This window comes from Sturnira hondurensis, unplaced genomic scaffold (assembly GCF_014824575.4).
Source record: "Sturnira hondurensis isolate 20B ecotype Veracruz unplaced genomic scaffold, ASM1482457v3 Scaffold0007406, whole genome shotgun sequence".
Lineage (NCBI taxonomy): Eukaryota > Metazoa > Chordata > Mammalia > Chiroptera > Phyllostomidae > Sturnira > Sturnira hondurensis.
In genome coordinates this window covers 218,397-233,375 of record NW_028080037.1, presented here as the reverse complement: position 1 = coordinate 233,375, position 14,979 = coordinate 218,397, and the positions used below count along the sequence as shown (strand labels likewise).

Genomic DNA, 14,979 nt, shown 5'->3' with positions numbered 1-14,979 from the left:
TAATCTTGTCTGGTTGTTTCCTTTTATCCTTAAGTTTCTTTTCCTTTTCTTTCTTTTGGCTTACTTTGTTGTTTTTTAATGGCTTTTTGAGAATTAAATGCACTTGTTTTGTTTTTACTGTTATAATTACTCAAAATTATGAAATTCCCTGTCATCGTGGCTTAAAGTTTCTCCCATAAACTCTTATATAGTGTTGTCTACATTTTGTCTGTATTTTATTTCATTCACTATTTGTTGAATAGAAAGCTTTTTAAGGGGTTTAAAAGTTATACTATTTATAGTTTTATTGCATCGTTATGAGAGTAAGTCGCTCGATCTGTGTTGGACTGAGAGAAGCGTGTTAATAGCTCCTGCTATTGATGTACTTCTATTTTTCTCTATTCATCTATCGTATTTTCTCCTCTACGAAGTTGGTAACTGTATTATTTGGTGCATTGATAAGCAAAACTGTTTCACAACCCTGGGAACTGAAGCTTGTAGCCTCACGAAGTGTTCCTCTCTGCTACGTCTTGCGGTCTGAGCCCTTGTTCGACATCAAGACCCTGCGCACACTTGTCCCTCTATCGAGCCCAGACTTTTCCCCGGACTGTGTGGGCTCTGCAGGAGCTGGGGCATTACGGTGCCCGGGGCGGATGACCAGAGGCTCTCGTAGAGGCCCGCCAGCTAGCCTGCCTTTTACCGTAGGATCCCCACTCCTCTCCATTCCTGCCTCCTTCTGGAAGCCGGTTCAGTTAGTTGGACCCTCCGCAGAGGCTTCTGGGAGTTGTAGTTTTCGTCCCTGGCCGTCCCTTCAGGCCTCTGACGCTTGACGTACTTCCTCGTGCGCCGCACCGCCGTTGTTGTCCGTCTGTGCCTGCGGTGCTGGATCTGGCGTGCTGTCAGTGGACGCGCGCGGGCAGGGGGCGTTCTCAGTGTCTGTGACTGCGGCGCCGGCGGCAGCGCGGAGTTAGCCCGGCTTTGAGCGTGCGTTGCAAACCTGGACCTTGTTCAGCCGAGCCCTCCGAGGTCCGTCCGAGCTCGGTCCTCCCGCGTCAGGGCGCAACGGTACAAACCCTTCGGCTGTTCCTCTGCCCAGGCTCGGAGGCCGCGTCCCTGCCACGGACTTAGCCCCGGACTCTCCCTCCATGGGGTGCGAGGTCTGTCCTGGGTGGGCGAGGGTGGAGGCGGCAGGGAGACCCTTACGGTTTGGTTCTGTCCCCAGCAGCCTGCACGAAACAGCGCGGAATGGCCACCGGGATCCAGACAACTTCGTGTTGGGTAAGTAGGGACTTGCTTGCCTTTTAAAGCTGACCACGCAGGGTTCGGACACGTGCATCCCTGCACGGTCACACCCGGGGCCAGAACTCACGGGCTGCCCCCGACCCCACCCCGCCCGGGCTCTGGCTCTCCAGAGACGTTGTCTTGTAGCATTTCGTGTCCGAGGCCGTCTCCCTCGGCAGTTACTCCTGATCGCCAGCTGCGGACCCTGAACTCCGAGGGAAACGAACGTCCTTACAGAAACGATCCGTTGTCACTTCAGGTTTTTCACACTTAAGGACCAAGTCGCCTTTATATTCAGTCCTTTAGGGAATCTTTAGGGAAGTTACCCTCCTCTTTGTCTTTTTGTTTGTTCAAATGCTTATTTACTGAGTGTCTTTGTGTGTGTGCTGTACCCGAGGGCTGGTGTTGGAGGTGCAAACATAAACTATGTATGTTTCTTGTTTTGGAGGAGCTGTGGTCTGGCGGGGAGGGTAATCAAAAGTGAACATTGAGCACAGTGGCAGGTTAATGGGTAGGGAGAGGAGTTTTGGAGGTCCAGTGGACCACCTGGACTGGTGAAGTGAGCGAGAGCGGTGACCTCACAGCGATGGCTGAACTCCTGACCTGCGTCGCACGCCTTTGTGTTCCTGCCGTGGGAGCACAGTTAGAAGACTTGTGCAGGGACCGAAGTGGTTTTATAGGTGTTAAATATGCCCTGCCTGTCGTTGAGTCTGTCGCTCAGAGGGAGCTCTCAACTAGAAATATACAGAGGGAAGGCACCTACGACAGTGTAAGCTCAGGGTGTGACTGAACGGAGCCTTGAAAAAGACCGAGTAGAGGACTCTGCAGTGACAAGGAAAGAACTGCTGTGAAGAAGGACTGGAGTGAGGGCAAAAGACGTGGAAGTTTGGGGAATGTCCTTTCCGCCTTCTGCAAATTTGAGAAAAGAGCACATAACGTAATGGACTGTCCTTTAGTTTTTAAACTTTCTTCTCTCAGTTTACCATGTGTGTACCTACAGCATTAATTTGATTTCACTAGCAGTTTTCTATAGGAATATTGATCATAGGTGATAAATGAGGTTAGACTACAGTTTGTGGTGTCCTTATCTGCCTCTGTCTGTGGGATTATGCATGTTTGTGTGATGTGCTGGCTGCATCATTTCCTGACATGACATCTGATTAGATATGATGAGAACTTTCTCTTCCTGGGATATTGATAGAATTTACTTCTAAATATAATGTGAGCCCTAGCTGGTTGGTGTAGCTTGGTGGATTGATTGCCAGCCTGTGAACCAAAGGATCACTGGTTCAATTCCCAGTCAGGGCACACCCCTGGGTTGCGGGACAGGTCCCCAGTTGGGGGCTGGAAAGAGGCAACCACACGTTGATGTTTCTCTCCCTCTTTTTCTCTCCCTTCACCTCTCTCTAAAAATAAGTAAATAAAATATTAAAAAATAAATATAATGTGAGACCATTTTCTTTCTGGAGTTTGTTTTATGATCATTGGCTAGTCGTCCAGGCTTTCCTAATTCTTTCTGGGCCAGTTTTGGCTAGTTTTCTTTTCCTAGAAAGTTTTCCATTCTGAGTTTTAAAATTCATTGACATCAACTTGTAAATACAGTCAGTTCTGCTATCATGTTTGCTTTAAAAATGTCCATTTGTTTCAATGTAATTATCTTAGGGGGAAAGGTGAGCTTTCTGATTTCAGACCACCTTATTTTTACCACTTTATAATAAGCTGCAGCCCCTTTGATACCCAAACATCAGGTGGTTTTCAAGGTAAAGTATCAACTATTTTAGGATATTTATGTATTTCTTAACCATGAAATGTATGTAAAACACCTACTGGTTTTCTTTTTGTATGTGTTGTTGACACAGGTCTTATTTTTCCCATGAGCCCTATGGTTTTTACTCTGAGATTTTGCATAGTAGTGGTTTTTTGTAGCATATCTCATTACAGCAGCACAGCCAGTGTATAGAAATGTCTTAATAAATTTTTCATAGCGCTCCTGCCTTGGTCATAATAGTCATGACCAGTTAAACAATGCTTGGCCAATTTTAAATAGTTTGTTTGGATTTTATTTTTATTCACATCAAGCTTCAAAAGTAGTAAAAGGCTTAAAGTAAAATAAGCCTTCTGGTTTACCCCCACTCTCTACTCCGCACCTTGCTCTTTCCATCCTGTCCCCAGAATCAGCAACTTTGGTCTGCATTCACTATTGTGACGTCTTCTCCTAGCTTTTCTGTGGTCATATCTCTTTGCCTGGTTTCACGTTTCTCCTCCCTCCATCATGAAGTAGCTGACTTGATTCATGGCCTGGATGGACTTCATCAGGATACAGTCACAGCTGCATCTTCTCCATCACAACCTCAGACCGTCCTGTCTGCTCTTCTTCCCCAGGCCCTGGTGGTCCTCTTAGCAGAGCCCACTATGTTCCAGTCAGAGTCTTGCTTGGCTGTCAGTTACTTTCAGGTGTTGGAAAGTCCAGTTCACATTCCAACCCCAATTCTTCCCCGTCTCAGGGTGCAGAGGGGAGATGAGAGGCTTATCACAGTGCTCCCACTTAATTTCCTCATTGCCGTCCTGTGAGGGCTCCTCCTGGATTGGGGTGGGAGGGTCAGCGGTGAGAGGGAAGGTGCTCCTGTAGTCTGGCCCTCAGCGCCCAGCCACAGGGGTTGTGTGGAGCCCTGTACGTCCATGGTGTGCACGCAGCTCGCTCGCTTGCCTAGGCGGCCGTCTGGGGAACTGCACTCCCTGTCTCTCCCCGGCAGGTCCTTCTCCCTGCAGGCAGTGCTGTGCTGTTGGTGGGGGAGCCTGTCCAGGGGGTCAAGTCCAGGACTCTTCTGGGCATCACTTCTCATCTGCATTTGAAGACTGCTCCAGCACTTTTGGTGTTCAGAATTTAAGAGGGCTTGGCGGACACCTAGGCTGTGTATGAGATACAGTCTCCTCCATCCCTTCTTCCCACAGGCGCTCTCCTCCATAAGGACACTTCTCCTTCAGTGGCCCACTGCCGGGAACTTTTCTCTGGCAGCTTCTTCAAGGTCTTCGGCCCCTCGTTCACTGTGTTTCTCACCCCTCAGGCTTCCCAGGCTCCTCAAAGGGCAGCATCTCAGTCTGCTGTCCTCAACAGCCTTTCCTCTCTCTGCATGCTGCCTCACCTCCGCCAGGACGTCTTCCATCCCTGTCCTCAGAGGACACCCGGAAGCCAACCACTGCTCCCGCTTTGGCCCCAGCACCTTCACCTTCAACCAGCACACTTTGAGCCCTGGTCGGCCTCAGTTATAGGCCGCACACTTTCCGGGAAGAAGGCTGAGAATTCACTTCTTTGGCACAGTTTTTATAGTTCCAGGCTCTCACTCCCACTGAAACTCAAGGTGGGCTGAGTAGCTGGCAACACAGAGGTTTCTGGAAGATGAAGAGGTTTCTGAAAGCTTTCTTTCATTCTGACAGATGCTTCTGGAAGGTCAGACCTTCCCATGTGTCTGGCACCTTTATTTAGAATTGTTCTCTAGCTCTGTGCAAAATATACCCTGGTTGCGTTTTTTTTCTTTTTTTTTTTTTTACCCTGGTTGTGTTTTTATCAAAGACTCGAAACACCCGTTTCATTTGCATGTGCAGATGTTCATTTCCCTGTACGAGACTGCAAGCTTCTTGGGGACAGAAGTGGGTTTTATTCATTCTGAAATCTTTTGTCCCCAAAAAGCATCTGGCACATAGAATCCCCAAAATTTTTTTTCTCACAATTCTCTCTCAAAACAAATGCTGACCTGGAGAAAGCAACCTGTAAAGAAACATTTCTCCCGTCCCATTCTGCCACATCTTTTCCACATCACCTGATGTAACTGTGCCTGTTTGAATGGGGGGTGTGTTATTACAGGGATTGTTGTCATTCAAGGATATATCTATGGACTTCACCTGGGAAGAATGGCAGTTACTGGATCCTGCGCAGAAGTACCTGTACCGGGATGTGATACTGGAAAACTATCGCAACCTGGTATCTGTGGGTGAGTGTAGCTGTCTGTTAACCCCGGCTGTGACTCCGAAGTTGCCACCCTTTTCCTTTTTCTGCCCTGGGACCTCTGGAGTACTTAGTGATTGTGGGCTGGGATTTACAGGTCAGGTATTCCTCCCTGTGTGGCCATCACCACATAATTACAATTTTTCCCCAAGTGTTAATGAGCAGTTTCATGTTGTAGCTCCTGACCCCTTAGTCCCTAGCAGTTTGGCCCACATCCTTCGCGATTTTGTATTAACAGGGTATCATGGTACCAAACCTGATTTAATCTTCAAGTTGGAGCAAGGAGAAGAGCCGTGTATGATAAATGCCAAAGTTTCTCGTCCGCGCTGTCCAGGTAGGTGAGTGGGGACCAGGACCACGGGAGGTGTCAGAGTCCATGGAGTGCCGTCCAGGCAGCCTTGTGTGTAGAAACTTCTGTCTGGAGTCCCCGAACCACTGGGGTGGCTGGGGGAGCCCGGGAGCTCCCCGGGTCAGGCAGTGGCTGTCGTTCACCCACGGTTGGACTTTGCTCCCCTGGCTCAGAGAGGCAGGCATGCCCCACGTCTGTGTACTCTGCTCCAATGGCGTTTTCTGGGTTGGTTTCCGTCCTTCGGGCTCCTTTTTGTGCCTTCCTCCCCATGGTCATGGGCCCCATGGGCCGGTAGCCTCTCACCTGGTGTCACTCGTGCCTCCCCTTCCGGGATGTCTCTTGTCCCCTTTGCCCTCGCTGTCGCATCCCTCAGACCTCACCCACAGCCCTTGACTTCCTTTCCTCTCCTTGACTGTCTTCGGAGATTTCCTTGCCTCCTCTCTTCTCACTAATCACTTTGAAACTGTGTTACTTTCTCGGCACTTTTTTCTTAAGACAGTTCTGAAGCCCAACCTGGTCTCTACTAGCTTCTTTTCCCATTTGAGCTGTCCAGAGCAGTTTGTTTCCCAAATTTGGCTGTTTGGTCCCCTATTTATAACTATTTTATTTTATTATTTTTTAGTTGTTATTTTTTAGATCAGTGTGAGAGAGAAACGTTTATCAGTTGCTTCCTGTAGACACCCTGACTGGGGACTGAACCCACATCCTAGGCACGTGCCCTAACAAGAATTGAACCTGTGGCGTTTGGATTACAGGACAAAGCTCTAACCAACTGAGCTACACCAGGCAGGGCTCTGCTATAACTATCGACAAGCTTTTCCATTCTGAAAATTTAAGCTTCTACTTCTCTCAGTGGGGTAACATCAGAATCAACATTCTCGTCCTTTTCCGTCTGCAGTCTAGCCCCAGGTGGGACATGCCTGCAGGGGAGCTGCCCCGCGCTTTGCCTCCCTCATCCTCAGCGTGTGCCTCGAGAAGTAACTTCTGAAGCTACTTCTCCCTCAGTTTTCCTGTCGTTGCGGTCACTGCTCTTGTACTGCGGTTCTGCTGCTCTGCTCCGGGGCTCACCTCGGGTGCCCCTGTGATTTTCTCCTTGGCTAATCCTGGTACTGCCTTCATTTCTGTTGGTATCTTGTCCTTTGAAATATCTTTATAGTTCCTGTCTCCTCAGTTGTCACCCAGACTAGATCAATATTTTCTCATGCCTTAGCTTCTTAGCTGTGTTTGAGAACTCAATCTTTTCCTTAGCTATTGGTGCTGAATTTATTTTCATAAACATTCCATCACAAGTTTGAGAATATAAACAAGTATCTTAAACCCCTTTCAACCACAGTAAACAACAAGGAATTTATAGTCTCAAAGGACAAGTTGTCAGCTGTAGGGCAGCGACTCCACAGTGTCTTAATTCAGAAGTGAGGTGACATCAGGGATCAAGGCTCCAGCTGTCTCCCCTTCGTCATCCCCGATGTTAGCTTTCCTCTTCAGCATGGCTGCATCGGTGTCTTGGTGCCATGCATGACATGAAGACTCAGCAGGAGCTACTGGATAAGTCCTATATCTTGCCAAAATATCCCTTTCATTGGTGCCCAAAATCTTTCCCAGAAGCCTGAACAACTTACAGCATCTCAGAGCTGCCAGGCCACTGCCTAAACCAACCATGGTGGGGGAACGGGGCCCTGCCTCTGCCAGCCAGACCTCCACCGTGTCCTCATCAGTCAGTGCTATGGCACGGAGGGAGGGAGATGGCTTTCGGGTACATGATGACAGGGGTGTCACAGTCCCACCTCTGGGTATTCCACACAATGTGCTCTCCTTTCCAACTGTGCATCTTCCAAAATGGTGATGTTACATGAAAGATAACCGTCCCTTCCCCAAAGCGGGCTGGGCATGTTCTCTTCCTAGACCCGAATTGAGTTACAAGTCTAGGATCTCCTGGCGGGTGTGTGGCACCATCCAACAGCTAAGACTGGCCTCCCCAGTGGCTTAATTCAGAAGCTTGGTGATGTCAGGGGCCAAAGAGGTGACATGCAGGCAGTAGGCAGATCCTCTGTCCCAGATGAACACAGTGGTGGGGAAGGAACCGGAGCATTGCTACAGAAGCCCCTCCTTCCAGAAGGGGAGGAGGGGAGACCGCAGCCGTTGCTGGTCTGCTGCTCACCACATCTCTTTTAGAAAAAGAGCGGGGCAGACATTTTTGGTATACTTGGTATAATCCCCTTGTGAGCCAGTTTCACAGCTCCTGGCACCTCACTCTGAGAGGGTCTTCCTTGCCGGTGTCCCCCGTGGCCATGGGTGAGATGAGGTTGGGGAGAACGCACTCTCTTGGGGCTACTTACAGTTTCATTAGCCCACTTCTGCTGGTGCACATTTGGGGCATTTAGGGTTGAAGAATCACGGGGTGTTGTCAGTAGACTTAGGGTTCCTTCAAAACTTAGCAGGCTTCTACTCAATTTTCTGTCTACCTCTGTTGACCCAGGAACAGCACTCACAGTTATCTAGATGTAGTCTTTAGGCCTAAGAGGTGGTCCCTTCTAGCCACTGGTCTCAGCGTCCTCCCCCTCAACCTGGAGTTTAGTGGCCCCACTTCCAGGCAGGAACTGTGATGGAATCGTTCCACCACTGTTGGGAGAAGGAGTTTAGGAAGGAGGCTGCAGAAGGGTCCCTGTGGTGACTCTGTGATAAGGGGACCTGCTGCCGCTCCCTCAGCCCCACCTGCTCAGCCGTCACTCTCAGCACTGTGTTCCTGTTTGGGCCTCACAGACGGACCTTCCTGTCCCCTCTGCCTCTCTGTCCAGCTCTAAGTGTCACTCACTCCAGGGCTGTGCAGGCGTCCCTTCTCACCTGCACACGTTCCCTTGGAGAGCTCCTCTGTCATGTCACTGAATCCCTTTTATACGCTCTTGACACCTACTTTTCACTGAGCACATAGGTCTGACTGCCGGTTTGCTGTCCTCACTTTGATATTTCACTGAGATCTCAAATGTAATAAGATGCAAAACAAAGTCCTTTATTCTTCCTCCAAATGTGTTTCTCTCATTGCTTTTCATCCCAAAGTGCAGGACCACTTGTTTCTCAAGTTTAAAATCTAGGCATTATTAAAACCTATGTGTTGAAAACCACTTTTGGTCACTGCCAATTCGCTACCCATTCCACAGTGGGATGTGATCTGGTGGGATTTAGCTCTCCATGTTTAGCTCTCCAGTGCAGATGCGTGTGGCCACTGCATCTCTGAACCGGCGTCAGAGGCCTGTTTCTAAGGGGAGACTTGTTACACGGCAGCTCTAAAGCTCTTTCATTCCATATCATGTTCATGTTATGATTTTTTAAATATTTGTCTTTCTAGAAGGTTGGAAAGAATGGTACCAGAAAAATCAAGATGTGCTGGAAAGTGTTGAGAGAAACTATGTGTGTAGTGCATTTGGAAAACTTCATCTGAGCAAAACGCATGGTTCTTCAAGACAGAGACTCCACAAGTATAACACACATGGAAAAGGCGTGACACAAAACTCAGGTTTCACCAGACGCCGTCTCAGAAAGAGTCCTGACAAGTTTCATGGGTACGAACAATCATATTTTCTTAAGCGTCAAAGGGCTCATAGTATAGAAAAAAACTGTATCTGTGGTGAATGCGGAAAAGCTTTTCGTTGCAAATCACAGCTCATCGTACATCTCAGAATTCACACAGGAGAGAGACCCTATGAGTGCACTAAGTGTGAGAGAGCCTTCAGCGCCAAGTCAAATCTCAACGCTCATCAGAGAGTGCACACAGGGGAGAAGCCCTACTCGTGCACCGAGTGTGGGAAAGTCTTCTCTTTCAGGTCACAGCTCATTGTCCACCAGGAAGTTCACACAGGAGGGAAACCTTACGGTTGCAGTGAGTGTGGGAAAGCCTACAGCTGGAAGTCCCAGCTCATTTTACACCAGAGAAGTCACACGGGAGTGAAGCCCTATGAATGCAGTGAATGTGGGAAAGCCTTTAGCTTGAAGTCGCCGTTCATTGTTCACCAGAGAACTCACACAGGAGTCAAACCCCATAAATGCAACGAGTGTGGGAAAGCCTTCCGGAGTAAGTCATACCTGCTTGTTCACGTCAGGATGCACACAGGCGAGAAGCCCTACCAGTGCAGTGAGTGTGGGAAAGCCTTCAACATGAAGACACAGCTCGTTGTCCACCAGGGAATTCACACAGGAAATAACCCTTACCAGTGCAGTGAGTGTGGGAAGGCCTTTGGTCGGAAGGAACAACTCACTGCCCACCTGCGAGCTCACGCAGGAGAGAAGCCCTACGGGTGCAGCGAGTGTGGGAAAGCCTTCAGCAGCAAGTCATACCTCGTTATACACAGGAGGACGCACACAGGAGAGAGACCCTACGAGTGCAGTTTCTGTGAGAGAGCCTTTTGTGGGAAGTCACAGCTCATCATACATCAGAGAACTCACTCAACAGAGAAGCCCTATGAGTGCAGTGAGTGTGAGAAAGCCTATCCTCGGAAGGCATCGCTTCAGATCCACCAGAAAACTCACTCAGGAGAGAAACCATTCAAATGCAGCGAGTGCGGGAAAGCCTTCACCCAGAAATCATCCCTCAGTGAACATCAGAGAGTCCACACAGGAGAGAAACCGTGGAAATGTTCTGAATGTGGGAAATCCTTCTGTTGGAATTCAGGTCTCCGCATACACAGAAAAACTCACAAGTGAAATTAGAATGAAGTAGATGTTAGAAGCACTCTAATAAAACTTGCTCCTTAGGAGACTTCAGATGATAATGTAGACAGGACACATAAGCAGGAAGCCCTAAAAATACACATAGTAAGTTAACACAGGAGAGAAACCAAGTGTATTGGGAATGAGTATGCAAAAGCTTTTAGAAATGTCATGTAAAGGCTTTGTAGATGAGAATAATGGAAGGAACTGAGCAGTAACTGTATCAAATGTAATGGTATCATGAGGCATTAATTTGGAGAATTCATTCTGAGAACACTTTATAAATTTAATAAATTGGGAAAGCATTTTCCCATAGAAAATATGTGGAGAGTCACATTCCAGATTTGAAGCTATGTTTTTTATAAGATTTTATTTATTTGTCTTTAAGAGGGGAAGGGAAGGAGAGGGAGGGAAATATCAATGTATGGTTGCCTCTCGTGCGTCCCCTGCTGGGAACTGGCCTACAACCCAGGCATGTGCCCTGACTGGGAATCGAACTGCACACCTCTGGTTTGCAGACCCACACTCAATCCACTGAGCTACACCATCCAGGGCTGAAGGTATGTTTTAGAGGGAAGGAAATAATTATAAACGTTAGAAGTTTTCATGGTGGAATATAATAGTTTTTATTTTGATATGTAAATAAAACATCAGGGAAACAGAAGGAACACATCCTGCAAGTTAAGGGTTATTTAGTGCGACTTTCCTGAGCAACACTGAATAGCATTTTAAAAAATTTTGTTACTTTTTAATGTAACTTGTTATACATATATTTGATAGTTTGTAGAATAACACCCTCCAATATTCTTCATAGTAAATGTTAAATATCAGTATTGTCTATTTCTTAGCAATATAAATAATATAACATGGCTTAATAAATGAAAGGACATGGTTCTAACCCCAGGCGAGGCCCCTTCCTTAAGAGTCCACATACACAGGTCTGGCAGGTGGCACAGGGCTGCTCGAGGGAGGTCACCGCGAGGAGCATCAAGGGCATTTTCAGGGGCGGCCAACCCTTTGGTGTCTCTGGGCCACAATGGAAGAAGAAGAGTTGTCTTGGGCCACGTGTGAAATACATTGCAACATGTAATGTATTGCAGTGTATTCGCAATCATAATATTTTAAGTAACTTCATAATTCTGTGTTGGGCCGTGTTCATGGCCATCCAGGGACACATGGGGCCTGTGGGTCACAGGTTGGACACCTCCATTTTAGCGGGTCAGTAACCATTCCCATGGGTCCGTATGAGAACCCTATTTTTCTCTGGAGAAATAGCTCTGTTGTCATCGTGTCTTTCCGGGTGTCCTGTCCACTCACTGCAGTGGGCATTGCACCCATTGTTGGGGAAGGGCAGCCTCTCCCGGGACCTGGAGTCTAATGAGTCTCAGGTGAACCAGAAGGGAAACAGAGTTTGGATGTTCTTGTCTCAGAACCCTATGGACACCATCGCTCCTTCCTGCTCTGCTGATGTCCCAGAACAGCTCTGTATGCTCCCTTTTGGAACCTGGTTTTCTGGCTTTATGGGTGCTTCCGTATACCTTTTGTAATAAAAGTGGGTATTTTTTTCCTGCTAAAGTTAAGGAGGAGTTTCTTGTAACTGCGGGGCTTTAATTCATAAACTTGTTGCCCCTAACAGTGTGTAGGTAACAAAATGGTAGAGACAGGTGCAGTCCGTGGCTTAGATTTTTTTCCTGAAATGAAGAAAAGCTTTCAGATTCTCTTTTAAGTTCCAAGACAAACTTCTTATGAAAAAGTATGGTGTTCTTGTTTGCATACACCAGAAACCTTGTGGCCCCTGAGGAGATTCTGGGAACCCTGAGGGACTATTGCCATGGAAGAGTTTTACATTTATGAAGAAATCTGGGACTGGAGATGAGTCATCTTGGCCCTTAAGTTCAACAGTGACAGGCTTGAAGTTCTGAAGTCTCCCCTCAAAGCAGAGCATTAAATTCTGCACCTCTCTGTGACATTGCTGAAACAGCGGCTTGCTCACAGCTATAGCGTTGAGATGGTAAAAGCCAGATACACATTTGGCTTGCTGAACTAAAAAAAGTCATCTACCTCAAACTTGCATTGGTCTAATAATTCAGGTACAGATATCTGAGAGGAATCTGAGAACAGCCTAGCAAGTTCTGATCCACGTCGGACTGTGTGCTCCTTATCCAGGCACACAGGCCAAGGACAGCTCACTGCAGATGGTAAGATGCAAGAGGACAGAGGTAAATTGATGAATGAATTAAGCATAAAGGAATTAGATCCTAAAGACTGGGAAGACACAGTTTATCCATATTAGTAAAAATGGAAAAGCATACTGTGGTGAAGACACCAGGATGTGGCCGGACAGCTGTTAAAGGTAGCAGGTGTGTGACTTGTGAATCCAGTCAAATATCTCAGCAGAAATTCTACCAACTTGGACTGACAGGAACAGAGAAGTGTTGAAATGAAGGAAGTTGTTGGTCTTCTGAGATTCTATGCGCAGGAAACAAGCTGACAGAGGGCTCTAGCTTTAAACATGGGTTGACCCTAAAGAAAAGGGGGGAATGACTCAGGCAGGACCACTCCCCGGTCCCAGAAGGTGAAGCTGTTTTCAGTGGCAGAGAGCTGACCTACCAGATAGGGATGACGGAGCAGTACCCCCACCAGTACCCGCCATGGGCTTGGTGGACAGAGCATTCAGCCACAGAGCACTTGGTAATATCTTCAGCTAAACGTCCCAGTTCACTACTTGGCAGTTCTACTTTTCACAAAACAGAACACAAGTCAGTCAAGTTCTTTCCCACTTTATTCCGAAAATCCCCTTTTTCTCCAGTATCCAGTAACATGTCACTTGTTTTTTCCAACACCTTACCAAAAGTACCTTCAACATTCATATTTCTGCTGAGTCTTCCCAAGGCCGTCTGGGCTTTTCCCCCCAAACACCTCTAAACACTGTCTTCTTCTGCAAACTGCAAAGCCACGTCCACGTTTGTAGGCATTGGCCGTAGGAGCGCCCTGTTTCCCAGTACCAGAATCTTTATTCACTTGCTAGGGCCCCTGGGACAAGGTGCTACAAAACAGGGGTTTGCCTAAAGTCTCAGCTCCGGAGGCTGGAAGTCTGAAATCAGGTGCCCGGAGGGCTGTCTCCTGCTGGGGTGGTGAGGGAAGCCTCATCCAGGCATCTCTGGCTTGTAGATACCCATCATCACTCTCTGTCTCTCCGTATCATTTTTCTCTATTTTTCCACTGAAATTTCTCCTTTTTATAAAGATACCAGTCACATTGGTTTAGGACCCACCTAATGACCTCATTTTAACATGCTAATCACTTTAAAATCACTTTGTGAAAGAAGGGGCACATTGAGGTGTGGGGGTTAGGACTCACATGTTCGTTGGGGCGACACAGTTAACCCATAACTGTCAATGAGGGAAAAGAACTGGAACCACAAAACCAGTGAGACCTAACAGACATACGTGGAGCACTCCACCCAAATGCGTGGGGGTGCACGTTCTCTAGTGGACAGGAACGCCCTGCGGTGTAGCCAAATACTGGGCCATAGAACAAGCCTCAGAACTGAATACTGAGGTTTTGTCAAAAGGAAACTGCAACCAGCTTGAAAGCAGAGGCCAAATCTGGAACCTTCTGAGCATCCAAATAAATACAAGTGTTATAACCCAAAGAATAAGAGGAGAATCCATATATCCATACTGATACAAACCAATGTGGGGACGAGTCGGGAAGAAGGGAGAACGCTTCCTTACAGCAGAATATAACGGTAAATACCAAATGAAAAGCAAGAATCATCCACGAATGCTAAATTTAGGTGGGCGAAAGTGTGTAGGAAAGAATATTTCATTAGTCTCAAAACATCTGCCCACAAAGTACTTATTGATTACAGTGAGAAAAATAACTTCACAAAAGAGAAATAAGGCATTTATCACCTTAATTAAACCATGAAAATTAACATTGCCATTATTGGTACAAACTCATTTATGAAACTTGATATGATTCTCTGAGGATACAACGTCACTTCAGTAGTATTCCTGCCAAGATGCTTAACCTGAATCTAAATCATAAGTCAGTATCTACCAAGCAAGGTGAGGGCCCTTCCACACATCCAAAACCAGGGCTGAGGTCGGGAGACGAAGTCTGAGAGACCGCCCCCGTGCACTGGGACTCATGACATTGGGTGCCAAACCCAAATGTTGTTTCTGACACATCAGGACATTTTCTGGAATTTGAATAAGTTCTGTGTGTCAGATAACAGTACTGCATTTATGTTCCTTCTTCAGTTGGGTCATTTTTCTGTGACCAGAAAATTGACTGTGCTGACTGTGGGATGGCTGTGCTGGACTTACCCACTTAAGTGTCTAGGAATGTGAGAGATTATGTCTGCACCTCATGGCCCTACCTTACAAGAAAAATATGTGATTCTATAAAGGAGGCAGACTTGGTAAAATGTTAACATTTGGCAAGTACAGGTAAAAAGTTTTTAGGAATTCTTTGGTACTCTGTAACTTTTGTAGTTCTGTACTTTCTTTATTCTTCTTTTCAGTACTATGAAATCATTTCTAAATGAAAGAAAAAGTGAATTTAATGAGGTCATTGAATGTCATAGACATAATAAACTACTTATGAATACACCTGATACAATGTTGACTTTAAAATGAGATTGGGAATAAATCTTTTA

The 14,979-nt window shown here is 46.9% G+C and overlaps 1 protein-coding gene across 3 annotated transcripts; it reads left to right on the top strand.

Annotated features, from left to right (window-relative positions):
• Window positions 1–819: 819 nt before the first annotated feature.
• Window positions 820–10,730, top strand: ZNF26 (zinc finger protein 26). 3 transcript variants are annotated; one of them, XM_037051802.1, is made up of 5 exons: window positions 820–1,044; window positions 1,205–1,257; window positions 5,141–5,249; window positions 5,502–5,597; window positions 8,956–10,730. In XM_037051802.1, the coding sequence occupies exons 2-5, from the start codon at window positions 1,225–1,227 to the stop codon at window positions 10,305–10,307; spliced, it is 1,590 nt and encodes a 529-aa protein (XP_036907697.1). In that variant the 5' UTR covers window positions 820–1,044; window positions 1,205–1,224; the 3' UTR covers window positions 10,308–10,730. The 3 variants fall into 3 exon arrangements, with proteins under 3 accessions (XP_036907697.1, XP_036907695.1, XP_036907696.1); XM_037051800.1 differs by having other exon boundaries at window positions 5,123–5,249; XM_037051801.1 differs by having other exon boundaries at window positions 1,202–1,257; window positions 5,123–5,249.
• The last annotated feature ends 4,249 nt before the right edge of the window (window positions 10,731–14,979 follow it).